This window comes from Nelumbo nucifera, chromosome 1 (genome assembly GCF_055504915.1).
Source record: "Nelumbo nucifera cultivar China Antique chromosome 1, China Antique-T2T, whole genome shotgun sequence".
In the NCBI taxonomy this organism is placed as follows: domain Eukaryota; kingdom Viridiplantae; phylum Streptophyta; class Magnoliopsida; order Proteales; family Nelumbonaceae; genus Nelumbo; species Nelumbo nucifera.
Window position 1 is genome coordinate 120,250,233 of NC_142649.1, and position 19,506 is coordinate 120,269,738.

Consider the following 19,506-nt stretch of genomic DNA (forward strand, 5'->3'; position numbering starts at 1 on the left):
ATGTTAGAACGGGCATTGCACTGACTGAAGTTCTCTACCGTGGTCGTGGGCTCATTCGTCGACAAATAAGGATACAGTTACTTGGATTTTGGAGTCACGCCCCAATGACTTTGGAGCGTGGCTGTCTGGCTGTCCCGTCCTTCGACAAACTATTTTATCAAATCCAATTTAATAGAGATTTCGAGTCCGGAATTTGCCAATAAAGGAGAGAGGGAGAACACCTCCACTGTCACACTGGTAAGAACCAGAATAGCCAACGTAGAGAGAGGGCGAGAAAGTCTCCTCAACTAGTGAGAGAGATGGGTGGCTGGGCAATTGCCGTGCATGGAGGCGCTGGTGTGGATCCAAACCTCCCACAAGAGCGTCAGGAGGAGGCCAAACAGCTCCTCACCCGCTGCCTTAACCTAGGCACTTCTGCTCTTCGTTCTTCTCTTCCTGCTATCGACGTCGTCGAACTCGTGGTATCCATATTCATCTTACCATCCCTCTTCTTTCTCTTTCTCTTTCTGTTGTGATTACCTTTTCATGCTTAATTTCTCCGTTGTCGTTTCATTTTTTTTCTTTCTTCCGGGCCTTCCGGCAACGGCAAAAAGAAGAAAATAAAAAGAATGTCGTTACCTAAAGTTTAATCCTGCAAGTAACGGTAAAAGAAATACCAGTTCCTTTCCGGTATGAATGTGTTTGCTCTTTATTTGTCGACCGGCAAATTACTTGCACGTCCTTATTTTCAGATTCCAGCATATGCCATGGCTTAAGGCATGCATGGCCTATGACATCTGTCTCTGAACACTGACACATATATACCCCTATCTTTCCCATGGCATGCACGTCTTATTCCATTTTTTATTTTCCGAGCGTGTCGACGGTAACTTATTATCTGTCTTTTTTTTTCTGAAATTAATATGGGCGTTATGATTTCAGGTGAGAGAATTGGAGACCGATCCGCTATTCAATTCCGGGCGCGGATCTGCGTTAACGGCCAAAGGGACGGTGGAGATGGAAGCGAGCATCATGGATGGGCCGAGGAGGAGATGCGGGGCTGTATCCGGATTAACGACGGTGAAGAATCCGGTATCATTGGCACGCCTCGTCATGGAAAAGTCTCCTCATTCCTATCTCGCCTTCTCCGGCGCTGAGGAGTTTGCCATGCAACAGGTGTTTAATAAAAAAATTATTACGAGATCAAAATAGAAAACCGATTCACATTCCTAAAACATTTTTGATTTTTCCGCTTCGAAAATGGTTAACTTTTACATGCAAGTGTCCCGCTTCGGATGGACCATGTTCAGAATTCTGGACGAGGCCCATATGGAGATGAGGGAGTGCGCAGTTTTGTCTGAGTTCACGTACGACGTATTCCAAGCTATATTATATCTTGTGTGTATGTTAGCTTAGATAGAATAAGCTTTTTTTATGTGAATATTAATGTTTCCGCATGCATACTTTGGTTTATAAGGGCGTGGAAGTGGTGGACAATGAATACTTCATAACGGAGGAAAACATGGGGATGTTGAAGCTGGCGAAAGAGGCGAACACGATCGTGGTACGTTCATCTTAGAGTTAGATATTCTCGTTTTTCTTAAATAATCAAAAAATATAACAGAATCAGGATGATTCCAACAATTAAAATAATAGAGAGAGAGATTTGTTTCTGATTAAAGGATAATAATCCGGTAGTGGAGTGGAGGGCATACTAATTTAAATTTGATTTAATGAATAGTAAGAAGTACGAACTGGTTATTGTCATGTGCGTTGCATGGGTGTAAGAGCGACAGGCACTTAACATCTCCAGATCAGTTTCTGGCGATAGGTCGGTCGGGGTCCCTCTCCCTTCCAGAGTCCCTTTTCCTGGGGGCACTTTTTTCAGTCCCACGTATTCATCACCGTCCGTCAGTAGCCACTGCCCACTAGCCAGTTGGGGTGGGGGGCTTATACCTGATTTCTGTCTTCCTCTCCTTGTGGCCGGCCCTCAGGGGCTTCTTCTGGTTCTGGGCTGGAACCATGTGTTGGTGGGGTGCCTTTTAAGCTTGATCAATTGGTGTTGATTTGTGAGGTCACCAATGAGGCTGGGTTCATGGAATAGCGACTCATCTTGCATGCAGGACCTTTGGGGTGTTCCGTGGGGTTCATGGAATCTCGACTCAACAGCTGGAGATTCAGGATTACGGATCCTTGGGGTCCCATCTCCCATGTGAATTGAGACTTGTGTAGAAGGAAGGGGTACTAGACTTTTAGGGTTGTTCCGTGACCCTGAGCCAATAATTGTCGCTGGTCATGTCTTCTCGTTTGGATGTTATTTGAAATCCTTTCCTAATCGCGGACTTTAACACCGTCTTTGGTTATGCTACAGTTCGATTACAGGATTCCAGCCTTAGGTCTGGAAACGTGTAGCGCCGGTGCTGGCGCGGTGGAGAACGCGTTGCAAATGAATGGACTCCCAATCAGCATATACGCACCCGAGACGGTGGGTTGTGTGGTGGTGGACGGGCAGGGGCGATGTGCAGCAGCCACTTCTACGGGGGGTCTTATGAACAAAATGTCCGGCCGCATCGGTGATTCCCCCTTGATAGGTGCAGGGACCTATGCTTGTGATATCTGCGCTGTGTCATGCACCGGAGAGGGCGAGGCCATAATACGTGCCACTCTGGCCAGAGATGTAGCGGCTGTGATGGAGTACAAAGGTCTGGAGCTCCAAGACGCGGTGGATTATGTGATCAAGGAAAGGCTGGACGAGGGAAAAGCGGGGATGATCGCTGTCTCCAGGAATGGGGAGGTGGCTTACGGGTTCAACACAACGGGAATGTTTAGGGGGTGTGCCACCGAGGATGGGTTTATGGAAGTTGGTATTTGGGAGTAGTTTTTCTTCTTTTTGTTTTTTTATTTGCAACTTAGATGCAGACGAGTGTTAAAAATGTAAACGCTCCTTCCTACGTGTTCTTGGGAGCCTACTCTTATCATATCCCTCCGTGGCACCGTCTATGCCCTCAAGGCTCAAGCTACTTGTAATACTTTCCGCCCTCTGTTGTGATCTCTTGTGCTTTTTTCCGGGCCAGGGCCCTCGGCCTCTGGCCTGTTACTTCAATAAAAAAGTCGCTGGAGATCCATTATATTATATTACGATCACGCAATGGCTAATGTTTTACATTTTTATAAGTCGTCAAGGTTGAGATTAATTCAATTCTACAAATTCGACACTTATTTGTTATACATACATGTCTCTATTTAGGGAGAGCTTTATTCTCGAGTTTTTCGAGGTCTTTTCAATCTCTCTGTTCGTCGTCCGCTTTCTATTCTCTTTCTTTTGTTTCTTGTCTTCCCTCCCCTGCTTTCATTCTTCGTTCTTCCTCATCTGGTTATTTTAATTGGTGTTATTGGCAATTCTCTGTACTTGTATTAATTTCTTAAATGAATGAAATATGCTTCAAAACAAACTTGTGATTGGATATCCAGGCCCAATAAGATGCAGCCAGCAGCTTTGCTTGTGTTCCCCTGGCCTGACCCAATACGTTGCCTGAGATGATTAGGTGTACAACGCTTATGCGCATGGAAACAATTTTATGGCCTGAATATATGCTGTTCTTTTTTGGATGCTCAGTGTTGGAGCAAAGTTGGAACTTGGAAGTGCTGTCACAAGAACCAGAAGTGTAAAGACGATTCCATTTTCAAGGGGCTTCTGTATCGGTTGAATGAAGGGTTCCTAAACAAATTTTCATGTTTTTCTTGTACTTTTTGTCTTCTATATTTTTATTTAATACTTAATGAGTAAATTTTAAGTCACAGTTCAACCCAGCACAAGCACAACGATCCATTTGCCACCCTTAAATAGGAGAAGCAATTTAGCACATGCGCACTTGTTACATGCTCTTTTTGTTGGGAGGCCCATATTTGTTGGTACTGAAAAGTGATGCGCTTGAATCTTGACGAACTCTCCCTCCCCTCCTTTGGGCTTTTGGGAAACAAATGCTGCTCAGGAATGGATGATTTGTAGGTTTATGTTCAAATTCCATGGAAAGGACTACAATTTCAAGGCTGTTCCTTCCCAACTGTCATTAGTAATGGGCTAATGGCAGGCCAGAGAAGATATTGGGTCTTGAGCCTTTTGTTTATCTTAAGTTCTAACGCATTAAATTAGCAAAAGATCGCCATACGAGAGTAAGAGTGCGATTAGTTTTCCCATTCAAAAACCATGGAGACGACGTTTAGCCGTTTAGTAATCTTAAATGTGGGGAATATTACAGTTGTTCTAACGCATTAAATTAGCACCGCCCATTTTTGCGGGTTGTGGGTTGACACAATTTTTTAGAAAATTTTGAAAAAAATAATAAAAATTTAAAATAAAGTAATAAGGTAGAAAATAAATTAAAAATTGCAATAAACTTCAAATAAGATAATATAATAATATTATCTCTCTCTCTCTATATATATATATATATCAAAACTGGTCCTACCATGTCAGTATGTCTCTCATTTGAGAGAAGCTATTTATCTATTTTCTCCATTTTTTTTTAATTTTTAATTTTTTTAATTCTCTATTATTTTTGAAACAACCAAGGAGAAGTACTTTCTCAATAACCTAAATAATCTCTTCTCCTAAAATTACTCCTAAACTACCTCCCCCATTATCCCCCACTTTCTCCAAAATTATCTCTAATTCCTATTTATCTTTTAAATTATCTCTAATTCCTATTTATCTCCAAAATTATCTCTAATTTAGTAGAGAGTTTCTCTTCTAAATTCACTAATTCCTATTTATCCTCTCCCCTACTTTTTATCTATATCTATCTAAAGAAAGTTTGGATTAAAAAAATTAAGAATTATTTAAATATTCTAACAAAATTATAAAATAACTTTAAAATATTTATTAAAAACATAAAAAAATAATTTTATATTTTTACAAAATATATAACGAAATTATGTAATAAAAATTTAAATTATGTTTTTCTAAATTATCAATTTATTTTTTTTAAATATTTAATAATATGTAATAGCTGTAAATAAATAAAATTCAAATAATAAAAAAATTTAAATATTTTATAGATTATTTAAATATTTAAATCACTAAATATTTATCATAACTAGATTTCAAATAGTTAAAATAACGAAATTATGTAATAAATTTAAAAAAATTTCTTCAAAGTAGAAAAATAATTATAACATAATAGTTAAATTAATAATAATTTAATATATTACAAATTTAATAATGAAATTATGTAATCATAGTTTAAATTATGATTTTATGGATAATTAAATTCAATAAACAATTAATACTTTAAGTATTTAAATAACAAAATATTTAACATAACTAGATCTTAAATAGTTAAAATAAATTAAATTTAAAAAAATCTAAAAATAGAAAAATAATTATAACATAATATTGAAATTAATAATAATTTAATATTTTTACATAATATTGTAAATAATTAATTTCACTTATATCAAGTAATAAATCAAGAAAATAACTTTCAAACAAATAGTATTTATTAATAATAATTTTAAACTCTTAATCTATATTTATTATATAATTATATATACTAAAATTAATATTTATTGTCTTTTGTGATAAATGTATTTTCAATAAGTATGTATAAATTTATTTTGTTTAGTTATTTAATATAAAATTTTCAATAATTATTGGAGATTAAATTACTATTGTTGCAATTTTTAAATTTAACTTATTGTACTTATTGTATTTATTTGTGTTTATGTTATATAAGTTATTGATTAATATTTAGTAGAGATTAAACTATTATTTGAGATTATACAATTTATTGACTAAGTTAATATATTTTTAGTACTTATTATATTTTTGTAATTTTTGTAATTATTGTAGTTTTCATTATATATATTTTCAATAATTTTGTATTTTTGCTATAAATTTTCAATAATTATTGGAGATTAAACTATTGTTATTTATTAGAGACAAGACTATTAATTTAGCTGAAATTATGACTGTTCATGAGTTGGTTCAGTGCGGTCATAGGCTATTTGGTCAACCAAATTGACTTGGTCAGGTTAGGGAGTTGGTTAGCTAAAACTGACTAACCTTTTGTGAAAACCGACCCACTCAAGTTGTATTGGTTTGGGACAATTTTTTGATTTGGTCAATCTGTTCAAAAGATTTAAACTTAAAAATTACAGTGTGATTGTTAAATAATAAATTTATGATATAAAACATTTTAGATTAAGAAATATGGGAAAATTCTCACTTTTTCATATTAAAAATTATATTTAAAATATAAAATATTAATATATATCCATGGTTAAGTCGTTCGATTTTGGTTAGTTTACAAATGGCTAAAGTGGAACTGATCCAACTTGGTCGAATTGGGAAATTTTTGAACCAAAGCCATCCTAAAATACTAAAAAACCAACCAACTCGGGTTGGGTTAATTGGGTTGGTTGGTTTCATCAGTTTGATAAATAAACCTAACTGAAATTAATTATTGTTATTTTGTATTATAAAAAATTTATTAAAAGTAGTATATAAAATATGAATAATTATTAATTATTTAAAAAGTTAAAAATATAAAACAATTATATACTCTTATGTGTTTCTATTACGGTCATTTATTAGAACACACTTTTAGGGATGACAATTTCCCTATCCCCGACAGGGACCTAACTTCCCTGACCCAATGGGGTTGGGGATGGAGATTGTTTTGGCGGGGTGGGGGTGGGGACGAGGATTAATAGGAATCCCCGGTCGAGGTCGGGGTCGGGGATGGGGATTGAGGTCCAACTGAATGGAAATTTATTAAATCTTTTAATTAACAATAATAGAAATTTACCATGTGGTTGATACTCAATATATCATTTTGATCATTTCTATCATCAAATTGAATATTGGGTTGACGGAGACTATTTTCAAAACTAGATCAAACCAGATGGTTAGACTTTAAAAATTGGGAGTCGGACACCGTTTCACCTCAAAACCGCTTTATGTCCAAAAGCTGTTTATTTGGTTAGTGAACCACTGACCTAGGCGGTCGAACCGTCAACCTGGACAACAATTTTTGTCCTTTTTTTGTTTTTCTAATTTTTTTGCCAAAGCGGGTCATCCATTCAGACCAAACAATCGGACCGTTCGACCCCAGAACGGTTCCCTATCCGGTCCAATTTTAAAAACCTTGGACAAGGAGCTGGTGCCTTGCCTTGCGCTTGGCTTGGTGTGTGGCATGGCTTGGCCCAAGGCCTAACCCATGGACCAGCCCAACCCACGGCACGGCACGGCACGAGCCTGTACGGGCTCAGATCGTGGGCCGTGCCAAACCAACCCCCCAAATTATCCTAGAGGAGGGAAGCCTGGCCCGGGACACCTCGTGGGCCAGCATGACACGACTCGCACTTTGTGCGGCCCTATGCAGGTCGTGTTGTGCCAACCCAGCACAACCCAATTTACACTTCAACTTGAACTTGCCCAATACTGAGGACGAGGTAGGGAAATTCGAGGATTCTCCGTCCTTGATGAGGAGTGGGGTGCCTTGCCCCTGAACTCACCCGACATTAAGGAGTGGTTACCTTGCCCTGAACCCGTGTGACAATGGGGACGGGGCGAGGATGGGGTAAAGTGTCTTGACTATGGGGCAGGGAAAGGGATGGGGTGCCCTGCTCTTAACCCACACTGTTGTCATTCCTATATAATTGTTAATTATTGGTGGAATTAATAAAAATGTTATCTTTTATAATTATTTTTATTTATCTAAAGTTAATCAAAATTTCATTTAAAAATAATAAAAAGAATAAAAATTATTAAAATTATTACAAATTATTAATAAAACTAAGTTTATAATAAATATTTATTCATATTCAATTAACAATAATTATTTTTATATATCAATATTAAATAAAAAATAAAATTATTAAATCTTTCAGATTTTCCCATATATCACACGAGTCCCTGCTAATATCTATATATATACCGTACCGGTCCATGGGGTTCGAATTTGGGTTTGGCACGGCCTCCTGTACCGGCCCACGGGGTTTGGGTTGGGTTTGGCACGGCCTCCTTTATCGTGTTACACCCAGATAAGTCATTCGAATTGAGTCAATTGACCTACAACCGTTTAAATTTCATGGATCCGTGGCATAAAGAAAAAGAGTAGTCATTGAAGTGGGACCGTGACTGCCTAATGACTACAAAGAGGAACTGGGTCCCACTTGGTTCAAGTATGTATCGAAATTCAAAGTGAGATTCCTACGAACTCATTTATAATTGCAAGGGGGTGATCAATACCAAACAAAGAATCCTGGCCATCCGATGCGAAAAATTAAAAAAAAGAAATGAAGTGATGCACGAACCAATTTTTCTTTTATTTTTTCTTTTTCCCATTGAAAGGAGCGATTAAAATGATAAAGGGCTGTTTATTTCCGTTGATGTTTATTTAATAAATATTTTATACAGAATTTATATTAAAAATAAAAAAAAGCTGTTAAGAATATTTTTTTAATGTTTTTTGATAGTTAGGCATCATTAGTTATTATATAAGCTGAATAGTGAAAAAACACATTGCAGGTAAAAATTTAAATGGCAATAAAAAACAATCTTAATTTTATTTTATTTCGGATTTTATAGTTAGGTTCTGAATTCCATACATTGGGGAAATGCCTAAATTGCTTCCTACTAGTGATCCGAAATAATTAATTGATTATCTTAGGAATAGGAATACCAAGTACTTCCATGCTTTAACCTTAAAGAGAAGGACGAGGAATAAAATCCAATCCCTAAAAAATGCAGAGGGAAATTGGTGTGATGATGAGAAGGAAATTGAGAGCATCTTGAACCAATACTTCTTTGAGTTTTTTAAATCTTCAAACCCTGAAGGTATTGATGAGGTGGTGAGTGGGCTAGCCTGCAGAATTGATGAAAATGAGAGACTTCAATTGGAAAGAGAGGTCGCCCAGGAAGAGATAAAAGAAGCCCTCTTTCAAATGTCCCCAAGAAAAGCCCCAGGCCCTGATGGGTTACTTAATTTCTTCTTCCAAAATTTCTGGGGGGTGGTGGGAGAGGATGTAACCAAGGCAGTAACAAGATTTTTCAATGAAGGTTTTCTACTTAAAGAATTAAACAACACTTTTATTGCCTTAATCCCAAAGGTTAAAAATCCAGAACATCCTCTCCAATTTAGACCTATAAACCTGTGTAATACAATCTACAAAATAATAGCAAAAATTATGGTGAATTGGCTAAAACCCCTAGTATAAGATAATGGGTGTAAACTATAGTGCTTTTACCCCTGGAAGACAAATTCAAGACAATATTCTTATTGCTCATGAAATGATTCATTTCATAAACTATTTGAGGGGGAAAAAGAATTGAATGGCTATTAAACTTGATATAAGCAAAGCATATGATAGAGTTGAATGGCCTTTCCTCAAGGAGGTCCTTAAAAAACTGGGCTTTGAGGAAAAGTGGATTAAGTGGGTGATGGAATGTGTCTCAACAGTGACTTATAGGATCCTGGTGAATGGGTCTCCTGGGACATCCATAAAACCTAAGAGGGGCTGAAGACAGGTTGACCCAATATCCCCCTACTTATTCCTTCTTGTTTCTGAAGCCTTTCTGAAAGATTAAATAATCTTGTTAGTCAAAAAGAAATTGGTGGAATTAAGCTCAATAGGAATTGTACTACCATCTCACATTTTTTTTTTTTTTTTTTGCAGACAACAGCTACTTATTCACTAGAGCTGATCCTAAGAAAGGGAGTACAATCTTTGGAGGTTATCAGCAGATATGAGAAGGCTTCTGGGCAGAAGGTAAACCTAGAAAAATCTGAGGTTTTTTTCACTAAGAAAATGCATCCCAGGCTAAAAAGAATGATGGCTAGGTCGATAGGAATGATAAAGGTTGAACATCCATCAATTTACCTTGGGTTACCTACTGAAATTGGAAGATCTAAAAAAGATATGTTCAATTTCATAGTAGAAAGGGCTGGAAAAAAACTCAGTGTTGGGAAAGTTTGCTCCTATCCTCATCTGGGAAAGAAGTGATTTTGAAATCAGTAATATCAGCAATCCCGTCATATACAATGTCTTGTTTTCTCCTTCCCATTTGAAAAAAATCCAAAAGAAATTCTGATGGAATACAAAATTGGCTAAAAATAAAATTCATTGGATGAGCTGGTATAAAATTAGCAGAAATAAGCTAAGTGGTGGGTTGGGATTCAGGGACCCACATAGTTTTAATTTGGCTATTCTGGAAAAGCAAGCCTAGTGGTTGTGCACAGAAGAATAATGTCTCTGGATTAAAATCATAAAAGCTAAGTATCTAAAGGATAAAAGTTTTTTTGACCCAAATCTGCTGAGAAAAGGATCTTGGGGATGGAAGAGTCTCGTGGCAGTTAGAGATATCCTCCAACAAGGATGCCTTTGGATTGTAAACTAAGGTGATAAAATAAAAGTATGGGAGGATCCTTGGATCCCCTCGATTCCAGGTTCTAGAATTCAGGGTCCTAGCCTCCAAAACCTATCAAACATTTTGGTTAAGGATTTAATGTTGGTAGGAGAAAGAGGATGGGATGAACAAAAAATTCGAAACTTCTTCACTGATTTCTATTCTCAGAAGATCCTAAATATTCCCCTAGCAACAGGAGGTTGGGGGGATGGGATAGGCTTACATGGAAGTTCACAGAGAGTGGTAAATTCTCTGTCAAATCAGCCTACTGGGTAGTGCAAAACTCCAAAGAGGTAGATTCTGGAGCAATAGAAAATGCTAATCTTGAGCAAGGAGGTCTGAGGAAGGGCCATTGGAGGATAATATGGAACTTAAATGTGGAGCCCAGAATTAAATCTCAGTTGGAAGTGCTGTTGGGATGCTATTGCTGTCAAAGAAAATCTAGCAAAGAGGAAAGTTACGGACTCAAGCAGGTGTCCTTTATGCCAAGCTAAAAACGAATCTATTGTGCAGACACTCTTTCTATGTCAGCATGCCAAAGCAATTTAGTTTGCTAGTCCTATAAATTTGAGATCATCGGGCTTTGACTCTTTTAGAGAGTTCAGATCTTGGTTTATTTATTGGGTGGAAGAAAGTAAAAATTGGGGTGATAGAAAAGATGAGGGTTTGCTTTTTCCGGTCATCTTGCTTTGGTTGATATGGAAAAGTAGAAATAACTTTGTTTTTAACTCTGTTAACCCTAATCCAATCTGGGTTGTAATGTTGGTCTGCAGGAAGATGAGGGAGAGCCAGACTTCCTGGCAGCTTTCTTCCCCAACAATTAATTCAAGGCCGTCAAAGGTTTTTTGGTCTCCCGCGGGTAAAGGTATCCTGAAAGTCAACACAAATGGGAGTTTTTTGAATGAAGGCCAAGCAGGTTTTGGTGTTGCGATTAGAGACCATTCTGGTAAGCTTGTAGCTGTGCAATATGGTAGAGCCCTAGTCTCATCGCCAGCTCAAGCGGAGGCCGTTGCAATTCTGAAAGGTTTGGAGAGTTTGAATCAGCTGCAGAACCCAAAAGCTATTTTTGAAAGTGACTGAAAATCTTGTCAAAGCTATTCAGTTGGACCAAAGTGATGGAGTTTCGGATGCCTTCTTCCTATGCAAAGATATTCTGAATGCTTTTTAGGGGCTTGATATTTCTTTTGCTTTTATAAAAAGATAAGGTAATATGCTGGCCACATCATGCAAAAAAAGGGATCTCGGATGCATGTACTTATGTTGTTAATTGCCCTAAGTGGGCTCAGGACCTGGCTGCCCAAGATCTGGCTAGATCTGGGGAGTTCTTGTGATGTTCTTTCTTTATCTTGTATATTTTTTTATTTTACCCAAAAAAAGACACCAAAACTTTATATGCACCCAAAATAACATTTTATACTTTATATGCACAAACCATCCTTTAAGCTTTATATTAGAAATCAGGGCTCGGTTTGGAAAGGGTATAAATACAAATATGTTGAGTGCAAAACCTTTTATTTTGTGTTATTTTGTATGTATTTGCAATGTATATATTTGTATTTGTATTCTTTCTAAACCGAGTTTAAGGTTGTATTTGGTTGCAGTGAAAATTTATTTGTACTGATGCAAAATAATAATAGTGCAAATGATCGGTACAAATGATTTGGGTGCAAATTCTGATTTATTTTTGTTTTAAATTTTACCTTATTTTGTTTGATTGCAATACAAGTGAAATAAAATAAGACCTGCAATACAAGCAGAAAAAAGTAAAATCTAAAACAAAATTAAACCAGAACTTACAATCTTTTCATTTGCACTCTTATACATTTGTATTAATGCAAATAAAATTGTACTGCAACCTAAATAACAAAGAAGAAGATAAATAAATATTGTTAGTTATTTAAAGTACCTCTGAAATATCTGACAATTACTTAAAATACCCCTAAAATTTGAAAACCTACTTAAGGACCCTCCATAGTAAGATGTAATATGAAAACTCCTAAACCTCCGTTAGTTGCCCATCATATATTTCATTTGCATATGATATCATGTCACTCTTTTAATATTTCAAAAACCCAACTTTACTCTTTATTTAAACAAACTTATTTTTCTTTTTTCTCCCAAAACAATCACGGTCACCAATTTAGTTGGGGTTTTGGCTTCCTACCTTTGGAGAAGAGAAGCATCAGCACTTATCTTTTGGTCAGTTATTTATTCGAGTTGTTCTTTTACTCTCTCAATATTCTGTTGTTCTTTTACTCTAAAGCTTCGTTCGTCTTTTGGTCAGTTATTTATTCGAGTAAATACACTTATCTATGTAATTATATTTAGCTATATTTTTTATAAATAAGAAAATAATCTTTTTAGCCATAAAACATCATTATTAAAAGGGATAATTTTGTCCTATCCAAGTATTGGCAACTTTCACCCCATGTGAAAAATTACGTTACTTATTCACCTCGGAGATGGGTATCATTTACCTGAGTAAGCAATACCTAGGGAAAATTAATTTTCCATAAACCCCACACAAATCTGAAAAAAGAACATAGGTACCTTAGTCAATGGAAACCAAAATCCTATTGACCAACTTTCCCTCCTCCCAAAATTCAAAAACTAGAACATGCCCTAATTCATATAGTTTCTTAAGTTGCGTTTGTTTAGAGTGTAAACTCATCAATGCAAAATTCCATCAATGGAGTTTGACACCAAACCATTTGAAAAATGTGAGCATTGAAAAAGTGACTATCAATGTAATACTACATCAATTTTATCGATGTAGCTTTTACATTGACAATTGATGTAAACCAAGCCTCCATCCAAATGTTGAGAAAACCGAATCGCTGATGACATTTTACATTGCATCTAAACACCACCAAAACCGAATCGATAGTAACACTTTACACCACAAACAAACACAGCCTTAAAAATAAAAGCAACATACCAAGATTTCAAACTTATCCTCAAAGTAGTCTTTTTGTGCAAGTAGTGCTTGGTCACGGGGAGTCTTCAATGGAGTATTGCCTTCTAATTGTATTACTTATCCTTTATATCAAAGTCAACAACCTTCTCTAGAACAAAGAAATGTAGCTCTGCACTTCCTGGACATTGTTTCTGGTTGAACCATTCTATAATATTTTCTTGTTGATTTATGTAGCTCTGCAACTTCTTGAATGCCATTTTCTAGTTGATCTCTCCTCCAATATAATCTTGTTGATTCATGTTTCTAATCATGCTTTTAGCTTCAAAAGCTAGAGGGGACTTGTACACATTGTACTCATGTATGTATTAGAAATCCAATCTATTATTTCATTCTCAACAATCTCGTAATACAGTTTACAAATTTTGTATTTATTTTGCTGTGATATTGTTGGGGACTTGGATGTAGGGGTGATTCGGTTAAAACCCAAAAACTAAACTAAAATTTTTTGTTTCTATTTGTTTGGTTTGGTTAATTTGGTTTTAAAGAATTTCGGTTTCGGTTTCGGTTTTGGTTTTTAGGATTAGAAATTTGATTAATCGAAAAAACCAAATTAACTAAAATTTATTATATACATAATATAATATATAATATTAATATGTAAAACATAATATATTATAATATGTATACAATACTAATATATATAATATATTAAAATATAAATAAATATACTAATATATATATATAATATATAATATGTATTAATAAAACTCGATTTTAACTAAAAACCAAACGAAAAAATTCAATTTCGATTCGATTTTATATTTTATAAATTCGGTTTTTGAAAATTCAATTTATTCAGTTTGATTTTTAACCGAATAAATAAAATGTTCACCCCTACTTGAATGGGATCCAGTGGCTAAGCGACTCATGATTTCAATTAGGAGATACATGAAAATAAAAAATGCATTTGTATTAATAGCATTAGAAAAAGGGGCCAACCATCAAAAAGCATTTGTATTGAGAACATTTATTTAAATAACAAGATCTGATTTGGCACCATCATCGTCATCTCAGTGGTTTTCGTGATCTGTATTTGCAACGTGACACTAATTGTGTAATGAGGATATTCACGTTGTGCTTGAAGATTGGAGAGTCCATTACTATTGCAAGTCCAGGCTGGAATGCCAAGTATAGGGGAGAAAAGGCATTGTTGGGCACATACATCTCTATTCTCACCTGCACAATGCAGCATCTCAGGCTTTATATTAATTTTGGCCCCAAAATTCCCGTTCTAACCAAACACAAAATCAGAATCTTAGAAGAAATGGAGACGACACAAAACCTTACTGAGGGGAAGATAAAGAAGGTTTTATTCAGACTTGAAAGCATTTTTCATTAATTTGGACCATCATTTTAATTATCGTTTTGTTGAATTTGGACCATCAATTTAGAATGAAACCTTTCTCTCTCTCCCCACACCTTGACAAACAAAGCAAGCTCCTCTTCCTTCTCCTTCAACACATTACCAAGCTCCCCTTGCTTGCCGCCTATGCTCAATAGCACTCACCATGTTATCCACATTTATTTTTTTTAACAAATGCACATCTTGAAATTTTGAAAAATAATTGAGGGTAAAGTTTGTCCAATTTAAGGGCCTCATGCAAGGAAAAGTGAATTTCAAAAGTTTGAGAATACTTTAAATAGATTTTAAAACTTTTTAATACTACTTTAGGGTTTGTTCTGTAGTGTAGATAAGAAATTAGTAGGTGTGGAATAGTACACACCACACCACAGTTCACAATTGTTTTAAACTATGGATAGACTGTGTGGACACAATGGCGTTTTATAAGCATGTCCACACCACACTTTTTTATTCCATATATCTCATATACATTTTATGAATGATCTACACAGTCAATCATAAATGTCTAATTTTTTGCATTTTATATGATAAATATATTAAAAAAAGGCATCGATAAATTAATATTAACCAATAAATATTAATTTTAATAAAACAATAGTAATATAATTAAAAATAAAAAATATTTTATTTTATTGATAAGAACATTAAAAAATTAAGAATTTAAATAAATGGAAAAAAAGTAATATTAAAAAATATTATTTTAAAATTTAAAAAATAAAAAGAAAAAAAAGTATGTAGAAAAGATGTGTTGTATCAAAATAGAGTGTGGAAATGTTGTGGACCAGCCACATCCACAAGATATATATGTGGCCGAGATTTTAGGCAGTGGACGAAGATAGTCCACAATATATTGTGGACCAATCCCATCCACAACCCTAAAACGTCGTGGCCATCCTGTGGTGTGGATTGAAACAGGCCATCCATGAGATGACCACAGTTCCAAACACCACCTAAAGTAATTATCAAATACTTTAGTAGTATTTTAAGTAATTAACCCAAATAAATATGGGTTCATCAAGGGGTGCAACTTGGGCAGACTCAACCCGAGCGCAAATTGACCCAACCCAAAATTTTACATGGGTTGGGCTTGGATATTTTAGTCCTCAAGTTGGGCTTAGGCCCAATGATAAATTTAGAATGGGTTCATTGACCATCCCAAACCGAGCCTAGGCTCAAGCCTAACCAAAGTACATTAAACTACAATGTAGATTGAGCTCCAATTGGAAAGATCAAACTTGACCTCAGGCTCTGGCTTTAGGCCCAAATTTTAAGGTTGGTCCTATATTGACGATAAACCCAACCCAACACACCCGACTTGCACCCTCACTTCACCATTCATCCTTACACCTCTTAAGAGCTGATTTTCATCGGCATCAAATCGGAATTCCCTCCGCTCCAAACACCCATTCCCAACTTACCTCTCTTTAGAGAAAATCAACTGTTTGTGTATAGTAATGAGAGTTTCATCCTGCTGTCACCAATCCCAGATAAGCTAATATCCCTTTTCTAGTTTGCTGTGTGTTCCTCATTGACTGGTGGTCGGCTTTCTTAAATATTAGGGCAACATTTTTAAACTACCCTTATGGTTTAGCTAATTAACCAACTTTACCCTTACTGTTTACATATTGTCTTAAAATACCCTTACTATTTCTAACAGTTGTCCAAAACTTCTATTGCTGTTAATTTTCCATCACACTCCGTTTATATGTGGCATTACGTGATTGATAATTTTTTTTAATTCCTAAAATACGCTTATTGAACTTTTCATCTTCCTCAACCTTGAGACAAAGAACAGAGAGATGATGATAAGAACCCCTACTCCTTTTCGGATTTGGGCAATGGACACTTGGCTTTGCCGGAATCCAAAAACCCCTCTTATCTTCTGATTCTTATGTTTCTCTCTTTGGTTTCTTATTAGTTAGTTATGATCATACCTGGTTTGGGGAGGCAAACGATAGCAGACGGGTTTCCTTGATAGAGGTTCCAACAAAGTTCTTCTGACTGTCCCGACTCTGGGTTTCCTCTGCCTCACCATTTACAATTGATTCTTCAAGCTCCATATGTATTCAGAAAATAGACTCTCAAAGCTCTCCTCATTATTAAAATGTCCCCGTTAGTTCTGATATCCGTGTTTCAAAAATCTTAAAATTTCCGTAATCCTATATCAGAGTACTATCACCAATAACTCTCGATCAAATTCAATGGGAGAAATGAAAAGAGCGGCCTAAAAAATACATTCCATCAAATCAAGCAAGATTCGAAAATCAAAAGCTCACATCCGAATTATCATATGTCAAACAAGGAGTCTCCACCATTCTGCATACTAAGATTTCAATCTTCAGCATTCTCGACTCATAAACAATAAAGTTAAGAGAATGACCAATCAGCCCAGATCTTCTGGGCTGATTGGTCATTCTCTTAACTTTATTGTTGCTGAAGATTGAAATCTTTATTATTATTATTCTGGAATTCAGAATTCTGCATCGTGTGTATCTATCTGTACTTGTCCGCAATAAAGTTTCCACCTTTCAGAAATCAGAATTCTTTGGGCATACCAAAGACACCCATTACAGCAAATCTATCCACATCAATAACCCAATTTAGTGAAGCTCATCATTTGTCGTAAATAATAATAATACTAGTAAAAATTTCAATCAACCAATAAAATTATCTCAATGTTACATGGTTTATGTTGTCTAACGATGTAAGTATGATTTTATGCTACGTACGTAGTAAAAATGGCTGGCTTTTAGAGAACGATTTCAGAATAGTATTTGTTTCATGGAGGCGAGCAGTCCACCCCAAATCGATGGGAATCATTAATCATGGGATTACGGGTGGTTTGAGTTCAGTGATCATTCATACGCTACGTACGTAATACATAATAGTTACATACGTCTCGTGACGAGTAGAGTGTGGCAATTGTGGGAGACAGTCAGACAGACGGACAGACCGCCTGTTTGATGATGATTGATGAGATAGCCTATTAGCCTCTGACTTAAGTGAAAATCGGAATCTCTTACCCTCCTAAGTCGTTTCCAGCTCATCCAAACTACTCCCTAGTCCCAAATTCCCAGCTCTCGCCTAATCACTTTATACTACTACTCTCATGGGCATAGAAACTTTAGAAAGTTATTAGAAACGAAACGAGGAGAGAGACCGGCCACCAGTACAGTCTACAGAGTCAGTGAAGAAGATATCCCTTTCTCTTTCTTTCATTTATTTTCTTCACTTGACAGATTAATTATTAAGAACCTACGGGGAAGAGACTAGCCTCTGCATAATGCATATTTCACCGCTAGCCATGACCATTCTTCTTCTTTCTCTATTTTGTTTCTCTGCACTTTTGTCACCCCTCCGAGCACTCACCCTGCCCTCCGATACCTCTGCACTCAAAGCATTCAAGAACGCAATCAAGCCAGCCACCATTTCTCCCTGGTCATGTCTCGCTTCCTGGAATTTCTCCATCGACCCTTGCTCTCTCCCTCGCCGCTCCTACTTCATCTGTGGCATCACCTGCAATTCCGACAACACCCGAGTCACAGCACTCGTCCTCGACCCTGCTGGTTACTCTGGCACTCTCTCTCCTCAACTCTCCACCCTCACCCAGTTAATCCACCTTGACATCTCCGACAATTCCTTCTACGGTCCAATTCCCTCTTCCCTCTCTTCTCTCACCAAACTACAGACCTTGAGCTTGAGTTCCAACTCATTCTCTGGCCCCTTCCCTCCCTCATTAACCCGTCTCACATCTCTCAATTCCTTAGATATCTCCCACAACGCCCTCGCGAGGACCCTCCCCCAAACCATGAGTTCCCTCTCCAACGTGAGAACCATCGATCTCAGCTTCAACAAGCTCACTGGTTCTCTACCCAAACTACCACCCAATCTAGTGGAGCTGGCTATTAGGGCCAATTTTTTATCCGGGTCTCTTTTGCAATCCTCGTTCCAAGGGTCAAGCCAGTTAGAGGTGGTCGAACTCGGTGCTAACATGTTTAGTGGAGTACTTAATAGTTGGTTTTTCTTACTGCCGTCCCTGCAACAGGTGGATCTGTCTAACAACAGTTTCACACGCCTCGAGATTTGGAAGCCTTCCAACAAGGATAGCAACCTGGTGGCCGTCGATTTGGGGTTCAATAGCCTCGAAGGGTACTTGCCCGTAAACTTTGCTAGTTTTCCTCTGCTGTCATCTCTCTCGCTTCGGCATAATAGGTTTCGTGGGCCGATCCCTCTGGAGTATGGTAAGAAGCTGTCGCTGAGAAGGTTGTTTCTCGACGGTAATTTCCTTAACGGAAAGGTGCCCGATAGGTTCTTCTCCGGTGCCGGTGGGTCTACACTGTCGGGTAGTTTTGGAGATAACTGTCTGGAAAGTTGTCCGAACTCGTCTCAGCTATGCTTGCCTTTACAGAAATCTCCTTCAATGTGCCGTCAAGCGTACGGTGGAAAACCAAGGTCTGTTAGTTCGTGGTTTTAGGAGTAAATACTTTCCTTTTTGCCTTTGCTTTTTCTTTTTCTAAATTTTAATGCTTAAATGTAAGATTATATGGTTAATAACGATATTAATGATGTTAATAGCCTGTTTTACTCATAAGTCAAAACAAAAGGGTTTGTATATAGAAAAGAAAGAGAGACGGAGTGGAATGTGTCTGAATCCTCCTAATTAAATGCAAATGTAATTGGTTAACCGTTATGCAACAAAATACAAATTTCTAGCAAGTAACAAGACAAGAAGGGTGTTTGGGTAACTGGGTCTTCAGGATTTATTTCGTGAGGGAC

The 19,506-nt window shown here is 36.6% G+C and overlaps 2 protein-coding genes across 2 annotated transcripts; both read left to right on the top strand.

Moving 5' to 3' along the window:
• The first annotated feature begins 212 nt into the window (after positions 1–212).
• LOC104588131 (putative isoaspartyl peptidase/L-asparaginase 2) lies at positions 213–3,112 on the top strand. The gene is made up of 4 exons (XM_010245951.2): positions 213–461; positions 922–1,155; positions 1,457–1,543; positions 2,351–3,112. Exons 1-4 carry the CDS (start codon positions 300–302, stop codon positions 2,855–2,857), a joined length of 990 nt encoding a protein of 329 aa, XP_010244253.1. The 5' UTR covers positions 213–299; the 3' UTR covers positions 2,858–3,112.
• Positions 3,113–17,778: 14,666 nt separating this feature from the next.
• Positions 17,779–19,302, top strand: LOC104588132 (uncharacterized). Its single transcript, XM_010245953.3, has one exon. It carries the CDS (start codon positions 18,014–18,016, stop codon positions 19,202–19,204), a length of 1,191 nt encoding a protein of 396 aa, XP_010244255.1. The 5' UTR covers positions 17,779–18,013; the 3' UTR covers positions 19,205–19,302.
• Positions 19,303–19,506: the final 204 nt, after the last annotated feature.

Coding starts and splice junctions, on each gene's coding strand:
- LOC104588131 (XM_010245951.2), top strand. CDS start 300: ATGGGTGGCTGGGCAATTGCCGTGCATGGAGGCGCTGGTGTGGATCCA. Junction 1,156..1,456: donor AGGAGTTTGCCATGCAACAG/GTGTTTAATAAA, acceptor TTGGTTTATAAG/GGCGTGGAAGTGGTGGACAA. Junction 1,544..2,350: donor AAGAGGCGAACACGATCGTG/GTACGTTCATCT, acceptor GTTATGCTACAG/TTCGATTACAGGATTCCAGC.
- LOC104588132 (XM_010245953.3), top strand. CDS start 18,014: ATGCATATTTCACCGCTAGCCATGACCATTCTTCTTCTTTCTCTATTT.